This window comes from Rhopalosiphum maidis, chromosome 3 (assembly GCF_003676215.2).
Source record: "Rhopalosiphum maidis isolate BTI-1 chromosome 3, ASM367621v3, whole genome shotgun sequence".
NCBI lineage: Eukaryota > Metazoa > Arthropoda > Insecta > Hemiptera > Aphididae > Rhopalosiphum > Rhopalosiphum maidis.
This window is the reverse complement of record NC_040879.1, coordinates 9932178-9958699: the sequence shown is the minus strand read 5'-3', so window position 1 is coordinate 9958699 and position 26522 is coordinate 9932178. Positions and strand designations below refer to the sequence as shown.

At 32.1% G+C, this 26522-nt stretch overlaps 1 protein-coding gene across 2 annotated transcripts; it reads right to left on the bottom strand.

Moving 5' to 3' along the window:
- Positions 1–1343: 1343 nt before the first annotated feature.
- LOC113560241 lies at positions 1344–22749 on the bottom strand. 2 transcript variants are annotated; one of them, XM_026966003.2, is made up of 5 exons: positions 22264–22749; positions 11697–12281; positions 11214–11354; positions 4451–4684; positions 1344–2807 (listed from the first exon to the last, which is right to left on the bottom strand). In XM_026966003.2, the coding sequence occupies exons 2-5, from the start codon at positions 12189–12191 to the stop codon at positions 2502–2504; spliced, it is 1176 nt and encodes a 391-aa protein (XP_026821804.1). In that variant the 5' UTR covers positions 12192–12281; positions 22264–22749; the 3' UTR covers positions 1344–2501. The 2 variants fall into 2 exon arrangements, with proteins under 2 accessions (XP_026821804.1, XP_026821805.1); XM_026966004.2 differs by lacking the exons at positions 1344–2807; positions 4451–4684 and adding an exon at positions 5589–8556 and having other exon boundaries at positions 22264–22742.
- Between the last annotated feature and the right edge of the window lie 3773 nt (positions 22750–26522).

The window sequence follows — 26522 nt, the reverse complement described above, 5'->3', positions numbered from 1 at the left end:
AAGCCGCCAACAGACACCAGTTCCCAGGTAATCGGCTGACGAGCCGCATTATATATTATTTATACGTTGTCGTAGAGCCAGCTTAGGCTAAATATATTTTTTTTACTGTTATATATTAGTGAGCCAGCATAGGCCAATTATATTTTTACTTTGTTATACACTTGTTGAACTGGCATAAGTCAACAATATATTACTCATAATGGTAATTTTTTTATTGAGTAAAACTATACACATTTGTTCCTATTTTTTGTCATTATAGTGTATTGGGTCAAACAGGCCATAAAGCATTATTTATTATATTATTGAAGAGCCAGTTAAGGCTAATTGCATATTTTTATTTTTTCATTATAAACTGTTGCTATTTTTATACTTTGTTTTTTATATTATTATTGAACCGGCTTAGGTTAATTAATTTTATTGTATTCTCAAATGAGCTGGCAAAGTCAAAATACATACCCGTTTTTTTATCATATTATAAATGGTATTATTTATTTTATTTATTCTATTAAACTATTGTGCGAGTAGCGCAGCACGTGCGGTTGTCTACTCACAGTCGTGAAGGCACCCTTGTTTTGTTGTATTTTTTTTCAGACAAGAGCCGATGGCGGCAACAATAATGCTTAGTCCTTAATTTTTATTTATCAAAATACCTACTCCGAACAATATTCTGCTTAGAAAAAAAAAATAAAATTTATTTTTTCACTTAAAAAAAGTGAAATATGATTATTAATTTTAGACTAGGTAAATTGTTCACTCATTATGAGAAATATCTTCAATACATAAATGAAAAGTTTTTAGTAAGACCGTGGGTCACGTAAATAAAAAAAATAGATGTTAGATTAAACATTTTTCTTAACAGCCCACACGTCACACATGTTGATCAAAAGAATACAAATGTAATGCATCTAAATAAATAACGGCAATCTTGAAAAATAATTTTAAAGATTAAAAATATTAATTAAACTAGGTACCTATATAACACCTATTTAATATACACAAGATATATCAATTTTATTTAGGTATTTCTCGTTTATAATTTCTTATTAATCAGTTATTTTTATCGATTTTGTTGAATATTATTCTTATTTTTTGATGAAATAATTTTTACTAAGTCATCCTCACAAGATCCAAGTATAATGTATGTGTCGGCTAGATCAAAAGCAAAATATAACACGAAAAATCAATATCATGCAACATTTCATTTTTCAAACAATACAAGTAAATATTAATAAAACAATAACAATTTTTAAGTTACCAGCATATTTAACTGTAGTACTAGAAAAATATAACATTCATCTGATCAAATAATACTAGGTACAATTCTACGATAAACAACAATAAAATTGGCAATTTATTAATATAACGTGTATTTTTCGCACAAATACGCACAAAGTTACAGATAAACAAATGTATAAAAATCTACTATAACTAATTTATGGATACAATTGATAACGGGCCCTTAAATACGTAATGTATAGATACACAATAATAAAATATTATAATATTTAAAAATGCAACACTCTGTGAAAATAATAATAATAATAACGTACAGTATGAGGTGTGCAACAACAAATGTAAATAATATACATTGTATTAGAGGTAGCCGATAAAATATGTTTACGACTACCTACGCTTATAATTTAACATTTTATACTACAAATAATTAAGTACATTTACTTTTATAGTTAATATTATCATATGTTATTAGTAGTGATCACATGGCAATAATAGTACATATTATACTACCCCGTATACTACACGCTATACACCTATAGGTAATACTACACATTTCTCGTTTAGTTTTGATTATCGTTAAAAATAATATAACATTTAAATAATATACATAAATATAAATTATTTACAACAATATAATATAAAGCCACGTTTACACTTAAACACGCAATTAAAATAAAAATTACGTCCAAGAGTCTACTCCGTATACATTTGTCTTATGATATAAATAGATCATACTATGTACTTCAATAACTAATTGTTTTTATCGTTAATATACAAATCATTATTAATTTTTCGTTATTATGAGTTATCATTAAAGTGTTTTACAACGATTATGAAGGTTCGCGCGGATAATATCTATTATAATATGAAACATAGTTTTGAAAACATTTCCGGGAGGGGATGAGGTTGTATGATGCGTTTCTATGTATTATAACGATAGTAATAATATGAACTACACGAAGTCGACGATACTCGATTTTCATGCAAGACGGAAGTAATAAATATTGACGAGGCTACTGTAATCAAAAATGGATATCGTAAATCGGAATGTTTGAACCAGTTTTTAAGTATTAATAGTGATATCGACCGTTTAGCTGACAGTCGCCTAATGGGTACATACAATCTACACCATCATTCGACTGGCGAATGACGATGTTGTAATAATATTGTTTTTCGGCGACAACAACATCGTAATATGCTGTTATATGTCGACGGATAAACGGCAAATATACAGACGACTGTTGTAAAACGTCACCGCGGCAATATCACTTGTTGCCGCCGCCGGCGGCTGTACCGGTGGCGCCTGCGCCCGAGTCGGTCGCATTGAGTTTTGCGGGCGACGCAGACGGCGCGGACGCGGCCTCGTCCAGCGGGTCCAAGTCCAGCCCGTCGTCGTTCTGCAGGTCGGCCGCCGCATCTCGAGATCCTCTGTTGGCCGTCGACGCGCCCGGCGAACCTCCGTTGCCGCCTAAGCTGCCGCTCGAATTGCTGATGGCCGAAACGCCGGCCGCTTTGCGCCAAATGGCCGCCTTGATGGCGTCCACGAGCCGGGCTAGTCTGCCGGCTGCGTTCTGTGTGACGAAAACGAATACGACAGTGGTAATAAAATAATACATGATAAAATATGTAAGTAACACTATACTATTATGCAGTGTAGAAGATCATTTTTCCTACAAACGACAGCGAATAAGACAATATAGTTTAGAAGATAACGTCCCGTTGTAGGTATGTGTTGCACCACTTGTCTTGCAAACGTATGAAACAGAAAATTTGCATTTAACCAAACCTATTTCGTGTTGTTTACTTTATAATGACAGAGTAAACATGCATTTTGTTGCGTTTGCAAGACGAGAAAAACACACGTGCAACACCATTAATGTAAAGCTATGCAAATGGTGTACCGTTTCGTTAAGTCGTAAGACAGTACTTTTTAATTGAACGTTCACGAATAGGTAATACACTAATACCTTTAGTATCTAAGTATATTATCATCGGTCTAAATTGATCACTTAGTCATTATAAACGGAATATTATTTTTATACGTATCTAATAAAATAACTAGTTACTTACAATTTACAAACCTAAATTGTATTACATGTGATAGCTCCCCCCCCCCGAGTATAAATTACGACCATAAATTAAAATCCTATGTATGCAACGATGTGTGTTATGTAGACTGGTAAAGGTTTTATTTTTAATGTACTCATAAATACAAACAGTCATATATCTGTGATTTTCCTAAATTTTAAAGTATAAAAATGTGATAGGTCTTCAAATCAAACTAAAAGTTTGCCTCATAACGCATAGCTTTGTTTACCAGAAGTGCACTTTCTAATTTTTGGCAATGTGTGTAAAATATATCGCACCCCTAGAACAAAATCGTTATAATTCAAAATTTGGAATTTTTTTGTTAAATATATACAAAATTTTTCTACAGTTGATAAATGGCACAATCGTTTTTTATGATAATATTCAACGTCAGTACGTCTGACAATGGTCAGTTTAATATATTTTTGTTTTTATATCGCCTTAAGAACATCATTACTGATACAACTTTATTTACAGTAGTGTGTTTTTATTTTTTATATCCAGTTACCTCAAAATAAATATATATATATATATATATATATATAATTATAGATGGCTAACCATAATTAGGATTTTGGCTGTTATGAATTATTATAATATTAATTGTAATCATCAAAACACAAATCATGACTGTACCCATAACTCTTGTTTTGCTTATTTTATTTTTGGATATAATATATATGTGTATATATTTTTTAATACAATTAAATATTGCACTACAACAAAATGTGGGAATATTGTATGATCAAAAATAAACCATAAATTTAAATTTTTCTGATAAAAAAAAAAATAATAGATAATATCACTGAAATAACTTAAAAATTAAATTCTTAGTTAAAATTAGATATTTAAATTTTATTTTATCAAAACTACAATTAATATTAAACTTAAAGAAAATATGATCTTATATAATATATCTTGTAATATTATATACGTTCGATTCTTCACCAATTTATTACATATTTTTATTGAACTCGACTATTTTTATTAAATTATCTAATGAATCTTATTCAAAACTTAAAAGAGGTGTAGGTACCGACATGTTAAATTCTAAATGCCCAACTATAGCTGAAATCTAATATATTATACTATTTATACTCTTTGCATAGTGAATGTGCATAATAACCTGTATGACGTTGCCGATGGCTTGTGATATGCCGTTGACGGCCGTGAAACTGGGACCGAACAGTCTGTCCGGAACCTGGAGAGTGACTTTGTTAGCATCAAATGTCACTTCACTATCGTCTTCCAGTGGTGCGACCTCTCCAGCTGGTGCTATGGCTGAAGATTTTACCTGTTCTTGGGCCAAAACTTGTTGGTCACTAGAGCCTGGTACTGATGCTAAAAAGTCGTCGTCTTCCTGCAATGCAATGTCCCACCGTGTTACAAAAAATATAAATAATATGATTTTCATAGCATGATATTGAATCATAATTTAATGTTCATATAATCTTATAGGTATATTAGAATAAATTCACGTTTTGATAACAATATAAAAATAATCAACTAGATAGATACGTAAAACTGAAAATACTTTTAACGTGACGATCAATATCCTACATTTATATTACAATGAATTTGTTCAATTCAAAAAAATTTGTTTGATTTAAACTTGAACTTTAATTTAGTTTTTTTTTTTTTTAATTAAATTTAAAATAAAAATAATGAGAGCAATTATTTAAATATCGACACAAAATCTTAAGGTTCTAATGATGATAAACGTCCATTTTCTGTTTTCCATACCTTATTGAATTGTTTTAATAAAACTGTGTCACCTACCTATACCTACCGATCTCCTTAGAATTTGTCATAAGCACTTAAACTCAGCAATAAAGTATTTTATGTGTTGCGGGGCGCTATTTATAAGCAATCGCTATCGTAACCATGCAGTAAATTAATATCATATAACAGAATAACTGCAATATGACTAGTGTTCATCTAAAATACTATTTCTATCTATAATTTGCATTAAGCATAGAATGCGTCGAATGATGACAAATGATAAAATTAACTTGGTCATCGTGTGGGTATTAAAACAATTAGTAAGTTGACGTTAACTGCATTATGAAGATGATAATAATAATAAAAATTGCATAATTTTTAAATGGTCGTATATTTATTAAAATACATTAACAAATATTACAATAATAATACATGAATATCACCACAAATATAATAATATAAATATACACACAAAATATTGTATAATAATAATGTAATTTTGAATAATCAAAAATTATATTAAATTAATTATATCACTTAAATATTAAGATGGGGTATCCCTTACGCATATATTATATACAGAAAGATTAAAAAAGGGCTCAAGGGTGATTTGTATAAGTATTAAGTAATGATAAATTTAAAAAATAATTATATTTAGTCTTCATTCTAATATATCTAAATATTAAATATACCTAATTGGAGGATTGGTAATCAAAATTTATTTTATGAAACATATCGAATAGATTGTAAGAACGTATAGGTATATCCCCAGTTTGAAATGTTTATACACCGTATAGTATTGTGTACGTGAGCGTGAATATTCAGTATAATATACGTCTATAGGCCTTCGCTTATAGATAATAGTATAGTTAATGTTAAAATATCCTCTACAATTGTATACGTCTATTACAATATAGACGTATTACAGTAGAGTGATATGTCTGTTATTCTGTTAATATTTATTATTGGCTATAAAATAATAAGGATTATATTTTGTTTCTATTTTATTAACTATTAGTAATTAAACTTTAACACCCACCCTAAATGACTTTTAAGTTTACAACTATGTAATTATTATACCTACATAAAAAAAAGCTATAATAATGATAAAAACGATACACTCTAGTCAATATTAATGGCGTAGGTTTAGAACGAAAGGGTTCTACATCGATAAAATATTCATTTATATTTTTTAACGAGTATCAATGCTAAGTTTTTAAAACAAACCGAAGAAACTACTTTGATTTTAATTGAATTTAACGTAGATATAACCACACAAACTAGTGAAATTTATTAATAATTAAAATTCAAATACTTTTGATTTATTTTATCACGAAGTTCTAGAAAACTTGTTGAATTTCTTAAATTACAGAAAAAATAAATCCTATAGTGGTATTTATTGTATAGTATATAATATTGAAAAAAAATCAGACTGATTCCTAAAATCGGATATTATTATAATTTTAGAAACTACATTAGACCCTTAATAAATACTTACATTTCAAGCCACACTTAAAATGTCAATGAAAAATGACTAATAAATATTTACACCGATAATATGCTAATATTGTATTAAAAATATGACACAGCATACAGTGCGATAAGATTTGTTCGTAGACGTCTCGTTGTTGTTTTCAACGATAATTTATTATTGTCTAATTATCGGCAACAAGCTTTTTTATTTTTTCGTTCTATAATATTATATAAATATTTTGATCAAGTTAAAATACCTACTTTTGAGAATTACGACTACAGTAATAAATAATATACCAACAGTTTTATTTACTTTAACTACTAAGATTTACTATATAGATGATACTAATTTATCCAAGTAAGGCTACGTGACTAACTACAATGTATTACAATTGTTATTATATAACACTTATTTATGATAAATTGATGATACTATAAATAATATGACGATGATTAGCTGGTCAAATGGTCATTGACTGACGATAACGATGTAAGATGACGGATGAAAATTGAAAATTGTACTAACGATAATGTGGTTTAATAACAATTAATGATAATGGTTATTTGTGTGATGAAAGAACTGTTAAAAATTCTGCAGTCGACATGCGTGGTTAAAATTATGAAAATTATAAAAACGATGAAGAAAAGACGAGTGATTGTACATTACATTGTTGGATGTCGTAACAAAAATAATTACAACGTATTAATTATTAACGTATAGACATATTTATGAAAGTGAAGTGTAATAATTTCTGATCCCTCTGTGATGAATATTATAATATATAATACATAAAACACACGAATATTATTAGATGCGCACATAGTTTCATGTTTATACTCAAATTATTATTTATTAAATGAACTGGGTATACCATACTAAATAATACACTGCAGGCTCTTGTGTTTATAATTTATAAAACGTGCGATTATTTTTAACGCTAAATTTTCTAACATGCATTGTAGAATTGTATTAATGTAATAATTTATAAGCGTTTATAAATATTACATAATGTTGTATAAAACGAAATTTTGATTATCGGTTACACTTGAGCTTATATGTGGTTGTACTATAAAATAATTTATTTATAATATAGCTATAAAAAATACGTTGATAATAATTTAATTTAAAATGGTTATACAATATTACGCACGAGTATACTTGTTTTAATGTTACACGTGATATTTTGTTATTAAGTCATATAGTGATAGCTATATAATAAACGCGATGTTCACAATTTAATCCGTACCCTTACTTAAATTTTATGTAATCGACCAGAACTGTAAAAATCAAACGAATCTTCTTTTTTCTCTTTAATCAGATGAATCATCGTAAAAGTAAGTGATTACGTAGACTGATAGCATAAACATGTAATTTAACCTATGTCTAAAATTTTGTTTTACACATAAGTACAGTCGAACGGCCGCGATAACAACTATGATCACATTGGTGAGTTGACCAAGTATTCACGACTCGACCGTTATGTAATACCTGTACTTTTCAACAACTACTATAACTATGTATAATGATTTATGACTATATACTTAGATATATGATTGTGATAATGATGGATAATATAAATAAATGACGATTATATAGAATATATAATGGCTGTGTGGCTGGCAAGTGTGGATGCGATTGAGGAGACGACGACATGACGACGACGCGCGACGAGAGGACGCATATTTTTAGAATGAAGTCTCCGACGATGGCGATCCATCATCATTTGTCGCGGCAAAGCTCGACGGTTCGGCGGCAAAACTCGGCTGGAATGCGGGAAATCCGGGAGGAGCGCCGGCAAAGCTCGGCGAAGTGCCCTCAAAGTTTGCTGGAGTGCCGGCAAAGTTCGGTGGTGCTCCCGCAAATTCCTGCTGTGATGGCGGTGGTGGTGAAGCGATCAGGTCCGATCCGGGGACAAAGGTTGCCGGTGGCGCATTTGTGACGAATCCCGGTGTATCAGCGGCGGCCACGAAGTCTGGCGCAGCGATGAAAGTGTCGGCGGGAGCTGAGGCGGCAACGCCGTTGAATGAGGCGTTGTCCTAAACACACGCACACACACGCATACACACATAGATTCGTCGTTCGATGTTATTCATAGTACATTATCATATTTTATTATATAATAATACATTATTAATATAAATTCAGTGCCCGAATCCGATTGTACAGTTAGAGCAGTATATGACGCAAATTGATATAGTCCTCTCTATAATATAGGCAATATTATTTCATCCGTCTGCGCGCGCCTTATTGTATACGAATGTTTAGCATTAAAAAACGTGACGTTTGGTCGTAGATATAATATAACGGCAGAAGTCACATATTAATTTGAACTACTGTCGATATCGATTATTCCATAAGGGTACGAAAGAAAATAAAGAGGAATTGTGTCGGCTAGCTTATACGTAATATATAACTATATAATGACCATAGATGGGACGGTAATAGTGCAATTAATATTTTGTGAATAAGAACCCACAATCTATAAATTTATATTATTAGTTACGATTAAAAAGTGAATGTGATGTTGTATACAATGTATGCGAACTTTTGTCTCTTCCGGACATACGGTAATATAATGATTAATGAATATTAATTATTATTCATTATGTTTCGCTATCATATGAAAATAGATATAAACAATTAATGTTTCTGTCATGGATCAGTCATTTTTTTCTAAATTCCCGAGCACTGAATTTATTTAATATTAATATTATTACAACTATCGTGTACAAAACTATATTATGTTTTACGCCTATTGCAACACACACTCACACACTCTAAAATGTCTACATGCGTGCGCACATATGCACGTATGCCGCTGCTTGGACGTTCATTCAAAAATAAGTTGTCATAATTGTTATTATATTTAAATGTATTTAATGTTGTTAGAGTAGAATGAATTGCATTATCAACAAAGAAAAACTGAAATTTTTAAAACTTGTTTATACCTACATTTTTTATACTAATGTCGTGGTATTTAAGAATTCGTAATACTTTATTTCGAAAGCATTAGCCAATTTATTAAAACATGTTATATTGTAAATTGTGTTCATCGAGAATCAATTACTGACATGATCCGATTGCATGTATGTATTATTGTATATGTATTTTCAATCTTCGTCGTAGCCGTCCGTCGAAAATATTTTGTGTTTTTAGTAGAAAAAATTGTAACTGTCACCGACGTTTGTTGTTATTGTTGTTGTCGGTTTCTGTAGAAGTTTTTTTGTAGTACAGTTTTCTTCTCGTCATCATCCTGCAGGTATAATCGTATATATTCGTATACGTACGTGTGAGTTATAAAATTCACATTATTAATTTTCGTCATCGTCGTCACTATCACTTACCGCCGTCGTCATCGTCATCGTAAGTAATAATATAAATATAAATATTAGTTCATGATATATAGTAGTATTTCAGTGTTTGTATCGCTGCCATTGTCATAAACCCATACGATCAAGTTATATAATATTTTTGGATTTAATCGTCATTGTATAATATGATACAATTTGTAGCTATTATATTATATACAGTCAATATGCATTTTTATGATGGTAAAATACGTAACTCGCGTTCATTACACAATCGTACTAAATTCATATTATAATATAAATAAATATTATATTTTATTATAATATTACTTGTACATATTTTCTCTAAATGATATGCTTAGACGAAAAAAGCGAGGGCGGATATGGTTGTGGGTGGGTTATTTGGTTAAGTTTGTATTGGTGCAGTGGTGATAGTTAAAATATAGTGTACAAGTATAAGAGGTTAGTGTAATTGTACAAGTGCGGATGGTTATACGTTTTTATATAGGTGCATATAGAGTGGATTATCGATAATTAGGCTCATATGTGTAACATTGTAACACGTTTAATTTAATAATTAACTACAACTCGATTAGAAACTTCAACAATTGACTTACTTCATGTATGAAATTATTTATAATGTATGACAAAACAGACCTAATTAGTAATTAGTATGATTTTGTTTTTCATTTATTTACGAGTTTAAAAACGGCTGACTTTTTCAATTTAAATAAAACTATTAATACGTCAACGTTATATTATTTAATATTTTATGTTCAAATTATATTTTTAATTAAATTTTTTTCGTTGTAATTTCAAAATTATTGATAATCCACTATGTATGTATACTATACTTTACTATGTGTGAGTATAAAATATTGTGAAATGCGTGCCGTAAGTACATAAAATGGTGTATAATATCTTTAGACAATAGGCATATATATTATAAATCATGTATGTATATGAGTAGTAGCGACTTTCCTCTTTCTGTATATTACATATTTTACATATTTTTTTAACTACCACGGTTTCACATATCTCAGACTCTATTATAAAACATCATTCACCACAACTGGATTCCAATATATACCCGTATACTGAGTTACACTATAACCAATCATTATACATAATTGGTACTTTATAACTTATACTTCAGTTTGTTCCCTTGCCAAAGTGTTGTGATACATCAATTGATTTCTCATCCTTCTCGTTCTCTGTCACGAATAATTTAATACGATAATATATCACTTATATTCACTTTCTTGCTTTTTGCTCACTATGTATAATCTGCATTATAATATTATACATTTGCATATTATAGCTTTGTCTCTTATACACATTTTAATATTAAATACAACTTAGATCGTGAATCATCGCGAGCTTACCTTGTTTCCGATCGATCCCGATTTTGCAGACGAAGAGGATTGGGTCAACACTGGTGACAGGAATTGTGCATTTTGCTGCCGGTTGCGCTGGTCAAGGTTGCTCAGTAAGCGTGTCTTAAAGTCGATCACCTGATTGATTTTCTGCAGACGCGTAATAAAAAAAAAAAAACAACGATGCATCAGTTTCTTTACAATTATGGATACTAGGGAAGAATACGTGAATGATATAGTGTGGACCGGCTCTGTGCATGCTGCAAAGACAGTGCAGCTATAGAAATTGTCTTCAATATAGGTGAAAAAAATATATAACACCGTGATTTTACACGGCGATCTACGTTTTATACAAAAATACAAAATAATTCATCACAATTCAATTTATAGTTTCGGTTAATTTTGCAATGAACTTTGGTGATTTCAACTTTTTATCCACTAACTACATCGCCGACTTGACACATACGTATGTGAGTAAATATATTATTATACCTGAAACAAAAAGTTGAGCAGAACCGCCTTGACGCCTAACGCGGTGGCTGCCTTCACTGTCACTTTGGCCACCTTATGGACGGCTTTCAATCCGACCAAACTGACGCCGAGTGCTTTCGAGCCTATCCCGACCGCCTTGGCTCCGAGCTTGGCCCCAGCCACCAGCTTGGCGCCGGTGCCAAGCGCGACCTTGACCGGCAGCACGATGAGTGGCTTGAGTTTGAGCAACGTCCTTTTTTTCCTGACAAGCACGGTCCTTCCGGCGGCTGACGCTGATACCTCAGCGGGGACGTCCGAAGCCCCGTGCCAATTGCTTGGCACTAACGGGGAAGCAGCGGCTTCGGCGTCGGTGGATACAGCAGATGACGCAGGACGTATGGCGGACGACTGGGCGCCGGATGGCAAACTGGCGGCTACCGCTAATAACAGCAGTAAAGTGGCGGTCAGGATGGAACAACGTCGGACCGATGTCGTCGAGGTCGGTGGTGGTGCCATTTCGATTTGTCTTAGGTATTTGGGCTATACAATAGTATACACCGCTCTATGGTCGATGCAGCAGCTGCCAACGACGATTGGCCACAAGATCTGCGAAACAAATAAAAACAACAGGTATAAAAAAAGACGTTCGATAATGTTATGACGACAAATTGACGGTTTTATATGTATCTGCGTGGATGATTAATTGGGAACATTAATTTGATCAAAAAAAAATATTCAATACAATCTAAAAAGAATTTGAATGAAAAAATTATTTCAATTTCAAGCTACGCAGTTTTTACAGATTTTAGTTGATTACAACTTAGTTTATTTACAAGTTATAACCTATATTTAAATAAAGTTTAACTCATTGTTAACTATTAAATAATTTGCGCGTAAACCTACTAAAATCCATTGGTTCAAACCAGTGTAAAAAATATTCCGCACCGGAATAGTGAACTAGGTATACAAAATATTGGCACTTTTTTCACACCTGTTAAAGTGAACGATTAAGGCTTACTATTGTAAAATGTACGCGAAACAACTTAGTAAAAATGATGTATATTTTCACGTGTTTAAAATGGAATAACCGACATTGTATTGCAAACAGAAGAGAATATATCATGTGTGATATTTTAATGGGTATATATTTAATTTTTTGATGTTACATTATTACGTTAGGAAAATAAATAAACAAATATGCTTACAATTTCATCGTTTAAATCAAAACATAATATGATAGATGCAGTTTTTTTTCTATTTATGGAAGTCGGTCTTTATCTAATTGAATATATACACCTAATTTGTCTGGTTAAAGCCGTGAGATTATAAACGAGTGTTTACGTATAAGCGCTACGGTGTGATGAAGATAGTTTGTCCACCACAATATTATAATTCACATAACTTCCGCCTGCGAGTGCGGCAATAAACTAAACTAGAGTCACTAATGGTATACTTTCCTCATTAGTAACGCAGATCTGTCGTTTAATCGTTTCCTACAGGATAAACCTGTACACGCCATCGACGTGACCACGATTTCAATCTAACGATCGGATGGTTTACCAGGCGATTGCACGCATTTCTACGGGGAATGATGACGTGTTATAATGAATTATTATGAATTATAATAAAAGCAACGGGGAGCATAGAAGCATTATAAAATTTATTGTAATATTGTTGTTATATGCTCGTTAGCCCGAATCGTTGAAGTGTGCTGGCATCCACCGCCGCAATACGCGCTAATCATTGTATAATAATAATAATAAATACATTAAAAAAGTATGTACACAAATGATGTATTGCCGTAATGTGTACCTGTGAACCGGTGACCCATTTTATGGATAACGCATTATAACTTATAACAACACAGACACCGTCGAATCTACATGCCCACGATGTTAATATCGTGCCTGACGAAGTGTTATTCCTATTATAACCACGTGATGCTTCGTAGAAAATTAATTAAGGTTTTTTCGTGTGCAATAATCATAAAATATAAAATTAATACTACGAAATGTGTTCATCGATGACTAGTGACGACTGTACACGTCCTGTTTTAACGTCACCTCATCGCGGCTTCTAACTCCGGGTCGAGCACCCAATTTATGGTTACTCCTAGGTACTTATACCTACCCGCAGAGGTTAAACGGGTAATAATAACGAAAAACCATTATTGGTTTTAATAACTATATTATTACATTGGAAAGCACGACGACATTGCGGTCTTGCGGTCTGCAAAGCAGTGAACGGGCCGGGCGTGGTCGTTACCCGACGACGACTAACATACCAACAACTGCTGCTTATGTGTATAGTGTATGATATTAATAAAATATATGTATTGGTTGAATGAATTTTTTTACGAGATTTTTACGAGGGCGAAACAAAACGAAAAATGTCGTAATGCGTTGGATTTTTTCGCAAACTGCCGCGGAAACGCCCGCAATAACGCCTCCGAGGGTGAAGTGTGCGCGCACTTTCACTCTCGATAAACACATACACCTGCAGCTGTATATATTAATTGTACGCGCATCTAGCGCGTGTTAGCCAAGGCGGTCCACTATATTGTATGTTTTACACAATCATTGGCTCGGAATTAATATTTGATATTTCATTATAAAATTTGAAAAATATAATACATTTTCAGGTAAAAGTTCACTGTCCCGGATTGTTGCGCAAAACATTTGGATCGCATTAAAAAAAATTTAGTGTGACGAAACAAAAAAATATATATAGGTAGTTTGTATCCACTAAAACCAGTTTTTCGTGTAAATTCTCTTGTACCTCACTGCTAATCTATATATATATATATATAGAATTTTTTTTATACCATATAATATGTATGTATGTGCGGTAATATGTTTATATTATATAGAATGATAGAAAAAATTAGTTAATCATAATCATGAATCTACTTTCTTGGGTCACCAATTATATATAATTAATAATTATTAATTGGTTATGTATACAACTCAAAAAATTATTATCCCTGCCATAGTTTTAGGACTATAATATAGATATAATTATTTATTTAAATTTTATTATAGTAATGGACGATTCACCATTAAATTATGTAAGACTAAAAAAAGAGTGTTCATGAATGATTTTTTTGTTCAAAATTAAATATATCATAATTTATAGTGCATTAATACACCGTATATGGATTGCAAGAAAATATTTTGAGAATACTTATTTGTTTATAGTAGATGTTACATAATATATATATATATATATTATAAAATACCATTATTATATATTTTATTCTGTAATACGACCGTCGTACGGGTATAAGATTATAATAGAAATAATCTAGCTATTATTTATTACAATTATTATTGTTATGCGTTATTTACGGCTTGTGCATATCAAATAAACGTTTGCGACACGGTATTATGTATAATAATATTACATTCTTAAAACGAGGTTTTCGACCGCAGCCACTACTTTTTAGCTTTTTACCATCTTACCCACATCGGCCACATTTAATACAGTTATTCAACTGCTGCAGCGGATGCTGTGCATATTAATTGTAACCACGCGCGGATATGTCGAGTAAAATACGAATCTACAGTGACATTCGAAGTAGGAACGGCTGTACATATTGTTATATATATATATATATATATATATATATTTAATAAGATCTGAGTTTTATAAAAGCTTGTCGACTATTTATGGAGTAATATTGAAAGAGTAGGTTTCATTTGACATTTATAAGGGGTTTAGTATAGGCAATTTAAACGAAACCCTGAGATAAATGTAAATTAAACATTTGTTGTACCTTTACCTATTATTTAAATACTAATTCAAAATAACTTACAGGTCAGTCATTATTTGTTATCATTGTTAATTGTGTAACTGGAATCATATAAAAATATATATAACATGACGATATAGGTTGGCTGTTATTCTAAAATCTCTGAAGATAAAACTTCATACACTATTTATAAATACATGTATGATGTATTTAATGCATAAATCGCTCAGCTCAAGATGTATTATGAAAAATCACAACAATTTTGAAAGCATCTCGTATCGATTTTTCTACACTTAACTACTTAAATATATTTCTGAAAACTCAATTATCTAAATGTTCAGGTTTATATTTCATGTGTATTAGATGGTTGTTAAAATAATTACACTCTACGAAAGCATAAAATTAAATACATTTAGAAATGTTATTTTTAATTTTCATAAAAGGTGTGTAACGTCTACAATAGCTGTACAATTTGTCAATTCTAAGTTACATTCAATTTACATCAATCCATGTCTGTCGTTTACGAACCAACAATAGTCGGCGAGACGTCCCGATGAACGTTTGACGATTATTGATTATGATTCTAATGAAAATAAACGATTTAGAAAAATCTTCCGTAATTCGATTATAGATAATTTTAAGAACCGTATCAGTTTTTATTCGTTGCGCATTAAATAACGTAGGTAACAGATTTTTCCAGAACAGCGCCTGTTGAATGATTTTATTATCACCTTGCGCCAGGTACGAATGGGTGGTATAATAATATTTTCTACAAAACCGCAGTGTATTTTATGATGACGGTGCTCGAAAAACCAGCGATACAATGGCATTTAACAATAATCAATAATGAACATGCGCTTTGCAAAGAATGAATAATATTTGGAAAGTCCGTGCGGTCGCCACCGCCATACGTATGCAGCTCGGGCCGGACGATAGAATAAAAAAATCATAATGAATAACAGGCCGAGTGTCGTAACGCATTTTAGAATCCGTTAGCGGCGCTAATCCGCACGTGGATGAATAAACGTGTACGTACGTATGCCACGTACGGTGACGGCGCGGTGGCGGTTTGGGAGCTGGTTTCACCGGGGGCGGTAAAAGGCGACATTTCCCGTTCGCTAATTGCCGTACGCATTATGTTATATTAATATTATTATTAATCATACGTCGAGCCGTGCAGACATACGATATTAAACATTTGTTACACATTTATTTCTTTTATTTATATATCGATATAATTTGATTACGTGTATACAGTGCTGTGTACGCACTGTTAGGAGTAGGTGGCAGTTGGATAATATGATCCGCTGATCTAGATCGTCGGCCAAGGTACTCTACAATCACCGTGGTTTTTTTTCTCTCGCGCTCGTTATACTTTTAATAATATAATACACTATATATTACATTAAAATAATTGTAATAATAAAATCGTGTACCTACAACCTACATACATCGTTGTGGCAGTGCCCGGGTCGTTGCACCGCTTACTGTTACTACGAGTACTACGAGTATGTTTGATTATTGTGTTGCAATTGTTGTATGTACGTACCTACATGTATATTGTATTCCATTTAGATACGTGGCCACTATCGCTTTTTACCGTATACTATAAACAGGGTAAGAACAGTCAGTTCTTAGGCAGTCAGCCTATTGTTGTAATTATTCGTGACTATGTATAACAACTTTTGATACAGACAATATTTAAGAAAAATATATATTAATAAACGAACTAAAGAAAGAAATGTTAACTATTGATTAAAACAAGTTTAATAACTTAGTTAATTTGTTAGGTTTTTTTTGTTACGCCTTATGTGTAGACAACTATACAAGTCTGGGGAAGTAGGTGTAACCACGATGGAAAGAACAACGATTATATAAGGTCCATTCTCGTTGACAACCTAAAATCATATATTCATATTGAATGGTCTAATAAGTTTAAAGTACCAAAATTGTCAATACTTTTTATAACGTTCTCAATAGTATAATTATAGTATTTAACAGTGATATTTAAATTGTTATTACATTAAATTCGTTGAAGCATACGTGCGTAGCAGCATATGGTGTGTGTGCTAAGAAAGTGCTAATTAGTGTGTGTACCAATGACTATAGTGTAGAATAGTGGCACTTTACACATAACAAATATCAACGAAGTGCTATCAATGGCTAAACGAATTATTTATAAAATTAATTTTGTTATCTAATAAAGTACCTATCAATATATTACCAATTTTATTAAATAATTTATCCCATATTCTTAAACCAAATTTAAATTTAAATTTTTAAGAGTATTTGTGAGTATATTCACTTTATCTGCGCCCGTTGTTTCCGTCTTACTAACGCATGAAATGGAAAATTTGAGTTCAAAATAATTTGCCCGTGTACTCTGTAGATTTTAATAATACACTTTAAAGTAAATCTGTCTAATTTTATTTTTATGTTTTAATTTTGGAGCAGGTTATAAATATTTTATATTTTTAACATCTAATTTGGTTGGGTACGTTTGTAAAATGGAGATAACATATAAAGTTATATTTACTGCTCAAATTAATATTTTCAGTTTATTACTTAATATAGTATTGGTGACATTTTAAAAATTTAACTATTAAAATCTCAAAGGCATTTAGATTTCAAATTCAATCATGTTTCTAGAAGTTGTATCTGATTATTAGTCATTACAATTACATAAATTTGCATAAAATAAGTATATTTTAAGATCAAATCCCCTTAAATAATAAATAGATTTACACTATTTATAAATAATATTTTGTGAACTCGCATTATTTTAGCCCTTCGGCTATAATAGTTACAATATAATTTTATATGCGATGATTCCAATGGCTTCAAGCAAACAGGGACCAGATATTATTAATCAGTTCAAAAGACTAAACAGAAATAACATTTAAGTGCACAAAAAATTGTTTATCACGAATACAATACAGACCATACAGTGAAATTTTACATAAATATAAATTACAAACAATGCAAGTATAAAATATCATAGTTTTAATACTAGCTTAGTTTCCAAATCCGAAGAGAATAATCTTTTCGAAATAATTCTATATCAGTTTTGTAAATCAAATAAGTTACTTCAGCATAGGTGATAACTGATAAGTAATATATTATAAATTATAGTAATGTAGTAGATATATATAAGAAAATGTGAGACGCTGAAACTCTTCGTTTGACAATACGAAAAAAAAAGGATATGTGACGTTAGATTATCCACATCGAATTTGATAATAACAAACGATATTGTAGTTTAAACTACAATATTGACTTGGTCATCAAGAATTGGATTTTGCTATAAGTGTAATCAACAGACGAATGCAGTGCATGGGTACACGGTTATACCACCCATCACATCCTCTCGATGTACATCGACGATATTCGCAAACGGAGCTAAGCGTTGGTCAAGGACGGTCATCAGTATAGGTATCGCACCACCGTTTTACGCGCGGGGCCGACCGTCGTACCGTGTCGGAAAAGAATTACGTAAAGCCGTCGTGTCGCGTCGTGTTCCGTGTAAAATTTAATACGTAGGTGAACACAAAATATGTTGATAACACGTTACCCATATACGATTTGAATATAATTATACAACTGTACATGGCGCGGTGTAGTGAGAAGCCGACCTGAAGCGATCGAACGCGCGCGCCGAAACGACCGCGGCCGCCTCAATTACACCGCCGTGCCCGGCGTTTATTATTCGCATTTCGCCAGTATGGATGCGTATTGTTCAGCAACGACGATCACTGGCGCATCCGTTCTCGAATAGTGGGTAACCGTGTTTCATTCGCATTTCGTCGCCGCAAGTCGCTTACGCGTGAAATTACGTAAACCATACACGAAACAACAACAAACGTGGTAATGATAATAATAATATTATATAGTCGTCGATAGTGCCGGCGGAAAAATGAAGCCACCGCAGCAGGTTGTCCGGTTTTCACTCTCGTCGGCCCCTCCTCCCCCCTGTCTACTGAATAATCGCTCGACGTTATTATATCGTACCGTAATTTCATATTATTATACACATTCTACGATGCGTTCTTCCGTCTCTACAGGTCCCCCCCCCCTTATCCGTACTCTTACGGCGCTCGTATCCGATCGTCGCAGCGTTTTTGACACGCGGAAATCATTATCGTCGATTTGCAGACATATTTACAGTATACACATATATATGTATATATTATGCTCAGTATAGGCACCAATATACACGTGGACCACGCGGTACCCACTATAATTGTGCATACCAATTAATTATTATATCTCAGTAGATATCGTTATTTGGATTTCTGAATGAGAATTTTTTAAGTATTTTGAAAAACATTTTTATTATTACGAATAATAAAGAAACTTTCGGTTGTGAATAACTATAAAAAAAAAAAAAAAAAAAACAGTAGAAAGTTGAAAAATACGAAAATAAACGTAATCATATTTTTTTTTTGTCCATACAATGAAATTGCAAGGTAAATTCAAGTAATTATTAATTAACATAAAATCAGTAGTTATAAGCGTTTGTATTTGCAGTAAATATCGTAGAAAACAGCCATAATACCCAGAACTAACTGTAGAATAGTGTAAAAACACTAACGCGATACACTCATGATTATCGTCGGCTCACGCGACGCCACAATAACGGCGGGGCGTGTAGTTAAGTTCTCCGCGGGACATGGAATTCAGTGGCCGACGATTGTCAGTGTAAGATTCTACAACACTCGTGTTATATAATACATGCGAGTAAGTGCCTGTATAATATTGAGTATTTTTTCTCGAAATCTCATTTATGCATTTTCGATGAAACAACATTTGTATTTTACATGAACAGTTGAGCGAAAACAAATAATTCTATACATATACCGTGTGGACATACGCTGTCAATGTGTCATATCCACACAACACCCCTTTTGACCACCCACAACAGTCGGATAATAATAACAAATATAAATATGTAATGTGTGTTATAATAGCGTATGTTTAAAATAAAAGAGTGAAACGTCGTGGGCAATGGTGGTCGGAGCGGTGAAAGTCGTCATCGGCATTATAGTAACATATAGGTAGTACGTATACCTACGTATAGTCGTCATCGTTCCAACAACGACGGCAATCTACTCCGAGAGTGAGTGCATTCGGCGAACGATACTGGTACTGTGGTCCGGTTATTAAATAATGATAATAAATATACGATAATGACGTTACTGCACACGTTATGTGTACTTTTTTGCTGAAGAGAAATTATGCAACCACGGTCGACAGCGACGAGCAATGGAACGGTGGAATGACTAATAAAAATATAATAAAACCATAAATACACAAAATAAATAAATACGAACTCGTCATGATGTCAGCGCGATTGGCAACGGAAAAACGGCGATGACGGTTATAAAAAATATATTAAAAGTGAAAGACGAAAAATAAAAAAATAAAAAAACCGGACACCCAATGTGTCAGGCTGAGCACCGTCATCTCTGTGCATAATTATAGTATAATAGTGCACATACATAAAAAAAACTGCCTGGATCTCGACAACAAGTTTCCGCTCTTTTTTTTTTACACATTTACATAATAGTACATCATAATATATTACACATGTTACGTATTATCGTATGACATTATTTAACTAAATTCAAGTTGACACACAAATACATGTTTTTGATTTCCGAAGCGGCCTTCGATTTACTTAAAAATAGTCAAGACCAGTTATTCAATCACATTAATAATTTATAACGATTTTTTCGAAAGATATTTGAAATTACAGTAAAATTTAATTACTTGATTTCTTCCCTCAATTATAGTTATTGTTATGTATATACACATTGTACATTTCGTATAGATTTATAAATGTTCGTATTTTAAATATTAAAAAAATATACATATTAAATTACTACCTAAATTATGTCCGAAAAGCTTTTTAAACTTTTTAATAAATCGAGATTTATAGTCGTTAGGAATTGGAGAGAGTAAACGTCACCGAAAGCCATTTATTACCAATGTATACAGATACATCGGGTTCGTATTCTTAATTAGAATCACGTAACGCCGAATAAAAAAAAAAAAAAAAACAGTTTCGCGCCATGACGTGTTTATTATGCGTGTGGTCGTCTTATAGACGCGTGCGTACGTATAGTGTTTTTATTACGTAGGTACGTATGTCTCGTTCGACGAGTTGTTATATTATTCGCGTGCCCGTAGTTATACACGACAATATTTATTGCTAAGACTTTTACCCGCAATTAAACGGGTTTCACAGCTGTACCTATTTAAAACGTATATTATGTATTGATATTATCGTAAAATTTAGAAGACTTACTAACAGACGAACAGGAAGTATATGGTCGGGAAATAAAATCACGCGCGTTGCGCGATCCGATTATTATCTTGGATTTCGGATCTAATGAACATGTGAGCACGTTTAATTTATTGATGTACCTACTCGATTACACGTAACGAAAAACGCAATCAAAAAATGCATTGTATCCACCGATTCGATGATACTGAAACGAATATAATATACATATAGCCTATACTATGTACAATCAATATAATATGTATAGTGTACGTTCCTCCTAGGTATAGGTATAGGTATAGACCTATTTAGATACACGTATATAAAGAAATAAAGATAAGTCGCATACACGACGTTCGCGTGCTTTATGCACTTCGCGGTGGCGCAGTACAGGTGTAACCCCGTCACAGGGGTATGTGTTTGAAATACTATGAATACTATGGCTCGCTGCGAGATCTGTCGACGCGTCAAAATGTCATTGATCGTCTTGAGATGGTAAATTATGTACGCATGTACGTATGATGATGATAATAATAATAATAATAATGATATACCTTTTTGTCAGTCGATCGTTTGTGTTTTCGGGCGCGACTCTGCTCTGTCACTTGCAGTCGCGATGACCGCGTTTGGCACGGTCTCCCTCGTGCTACACCGGTCGCGCCGATTACTGCAGTGCTGCAGCTGTATAATTGCTACAATACGGCTTTGAAATATAACTGCAGATATATGCTATTGTCTTATTGATATACCGTGTGATTGTTGTGTTTGCGCGCACACTCGCGTACAGTGTACACACACACTCACACACACACACGCACACACGCGACAGATATTATACGACGTCCCAACAGCAGCAGCGGTGCCGGCGCTTATTATATACGCGTATTTCGTACTTATATTTATGTATATAAGCATACGAGAACGACGTGTGTGCGGGCGTGCAAGCGAGCGCGTACAGGAAAAAAAAATGTGTCTGACTGATCTGCCGGACGCGGGCGAGCAACTGTAGCGGACGATCGGCGGTTGGCCGCGTGTGATGTGCAGCACGGTGAATGTGCGGGTAAAGCGAGTGAGCGCGAGCGGGGCGGCGGCGACCGGTGCGAGAAGAAAAAAATGAAAGTAGTATAATATTATCATTCAGCCGTAAGTGGTAGATACCTACCACTATATATATATAATATTATACACATGCAGTCATATATATATATATATATAGTAATAATGCATTCAATAATACCTACTTATAATCACAGAATATAATATATCGAGTTACGCGCACGCGTTTAATAATTTGCCTAGTTGATGTTTGCACATACTCGCTGCAGTGCACTCGATGCAAAATCCGTCCAAGTGCAGAGGGACTGTGCAATTAAAGTAGGTACCGTATAGGTACGTAGCAATCTAGTGTGAACACACATGTACTCGTCATACTGCGATGCCTTACGAAACAGCAGAATCGACCGATTACTGCACGAATTATTAATTATTTAGAAATGGGATTAACCTAACCTCGATGAGTTCTGAGTGCATAGGGCAAAGCATCGTGTTATCGCGTCAGGTTAATTACATGGGTGAGTTTGCGAGCAATTTATCATAGTGGGAGTGTAACGGAACTTAAAAAAAAAAAATCATAATATGATATTATCCGCATATCACCAAAATTCGGTATTATGTTACTATATTAGTGTTCGGGAATACTTATAATTTATTTGTTCTTTCCACATAAAAATTGATATCAATATGTTGTTTATCAAATTATCTAAATTATATTTATTGTAATAGGACTAATATTAGAAAAAACAACCAATATGAAACATAAAAATATCCTCGCAGATATGTGATACATACAAAAAATAACATAATTTTCAAGCTCCACTGCCGGCATAAATAAAACCTCTAACCTTCAGGAAATATGACGTATAGATTTATTTATGTTAACGGTTTTCAATAATATTGATATGATTTAAATTGATTTTTTTTTCAGTAAAATGGACTGATTAAAAATTTTTCTTTCTCCCGTGGACATTCCTGAGAACGCTATTAATTTACAGTATAGTATAAAATAATAGTTAATAATTATGGTATTTACCTGTAAAACCTGTTAATGTATACCATTTTTACAGGGCTTGCTTGGTTTAACTTATCGGTTTATAGCATTATCGCCGATTACGAGAATGTGCATAACTTACGTATTATTGTATAATACAAGTTATAACAAATTAAGAATTAATAAAAAAACCATTAAATATCATATATACGGCCTGTATTTTATTTAAAATAACACGGTAATATGTGCAGACATAGTATATAAATATATTATCGATATGAATTTCAAGTCTCTAATACTATTTTATTTTAAATTAAAAAAAAATAAAATATAAATAAGAAGTGATGCAATTTTTAGTAAATAATTAGCGTATTTATTTCGTGACTTTCGTTTCCTCTTCGGAGGTAATTAATAAAGATAAAGCATATACAACTTTCGGGGCCTCCTACTCAAAAAACTAAAAACGGATCACATAATAGAACAAAAAATTAAATCAATTTCACACCGTTAAAAATATAAAAACATGGTTTATTTAACTGGTAGTATTTCATTGCACTTATATAAGATGCATAACTATTTTTTTTTTGCTTATGAGAACTGTACATGATTATAGTACTTATATATTTTACTTGAATAATACAATTAATTATGAATAATTTTAATTTTTGGGTGGTTATTTACTATTGGCTATTAATGCTATTAAGCAAGGTTAAATTTCAGGTGTTTTTGTGGGTGTGTGAGGTTTCAAGCAGGCCATTTTGAAATTTCACCCAGTCATATAAAAATAAATATACATATATGATATATGTAAATATTCTGTTTTCAGTTAATTCCATAAATTATGGACTGAATTATAGCATTTTTGTATCAACATAAATAGTAAAAATCAATTTAAAAACTAAAATATAATAAAAACCGATAACACTATATTTTTTTATAACTAGGGAATGGGTTTTATTGTAACAAAAAAATCAATATATGTATCAATTTTTCTTAAAATATGGAATAAAAAATCCAAAATATGTAAACATTGAAAAGATGTATTAGTATTGAAAATCACAAAAAAATGAATATTTGATAATTATAAATATTAAATAAAAGTAGTACAAATGGTGTATAGGTATATAAAATTATTATATTATTTCGGAACAAAGCAATGAGAAACAACATATTGTTGTAAATTTGCAAACAAAAAATTACGACGGTTTGGTCGGAGAATACTTTTGTATTGGCTAAAAGACCGTTTCACATCAACAAGTGTGATAGGGGCATAATTTTTATTCGCTATATCAGAAGGAGTGTATTCAATTTTCAGAGATCCTTGTTGAATTTTTCATATTAAAATATCTCTGTCAAAAATTATATGTCTTGTTATTTTAGACGCAGCAGATGATGTTAAACGTTGGCGAAAATCAATGAAAAAATCAAAAATTACTTTAATATGTAAAAATATGTAAAATAAATTTGAGTTTATTTCAATTAGAATGATCTAAATCGTACACATTTTTTATTAGATTTAAAATATTTCATTCCAATAAAAATATGTATTTACAATAAAATCCGTTCTCTATTTATAATCAATAAATTTAAAGTTGAAATCATGATTAACCAATATACCAATATTGATAAATGTAAATTTAAAAATTAAAATACAATTTAATCTTATTAATCGTACATTATTTCATTAGGGCGCAGGTCAATTGGAACTATTTTAAAAGTAAGGGTACAACCGTACACCTTGGTCCCCCCAAATGAAGCCCTCGCTATTAAGTACATTCAGTTGAAAGGATTTATCCTACTAAGCACCAAATTACTCATCCATCTTCCATACAACAACGACACACATTTACACATGCACTTCAAAATCCACGCATTTATTATATGACTATTTTGTAAATTTTATTATTAATGTTATAGAGTTGATGATGGAAAAAAGAACCTTGCCAAATCACGAAGTAAATATAATGAGATAAAAACGCTTTATCCCGAAAAAGTACCTTCACAAGAAAAAAATAATATTATATTATTGACGGTGGCGGCGGCGACAGAGAGAGTTACGTTAAAGTAATATAGAGTGAGTGTATAAACGATTTGCGTTAAGTCTAATGCGTATGTCGTAACAACTGGTCAACCGGGTATTACGACAGCGGCAGCGCACTCGTTTGCTGTTGTAGCGCTCCCGCTCAGGCCACTCTCACTGGTCTCCGTTGTCGCGTCGAAATGTCGAATCAATGCGCAGGTATAATAATATAATAGTATATCATAATCATCAAACTATAACTAGATACAGCTGTAAACATAAATGATACACACGACTATATACGAGTAAATTAACGAGTCAATAATATATTAGATACCTAGTATATTATGTTGTAGGTAGTAATGATATATTATCAAAATCAATCATTAATCGCCATTCCGCATTCGCAAACACTGTTTAGTGTTACATTAAACATGAATTGCACGGACATATACAACCGTAATGGTATGTTATAAATGTATAATGCAATATTGCACCTGCAATTTATTATGATCTACTGTTAATAACTATTGACAAAGTGAAAAGTATGATACTTATTACTTTATAAGTTATTAAAAATATTTTTAAAATGTATTTCATAGAGGTACCTGGGGTACCTATGCGAATACTTATATATACATATATATAATATACACGAGTAAATCATAAAATTATTTTTAATACTTTTAAATACTTGCCTACTTGTCTATGAAAGCTCTTCGTGCCTATAATTAGACCAGGATGGG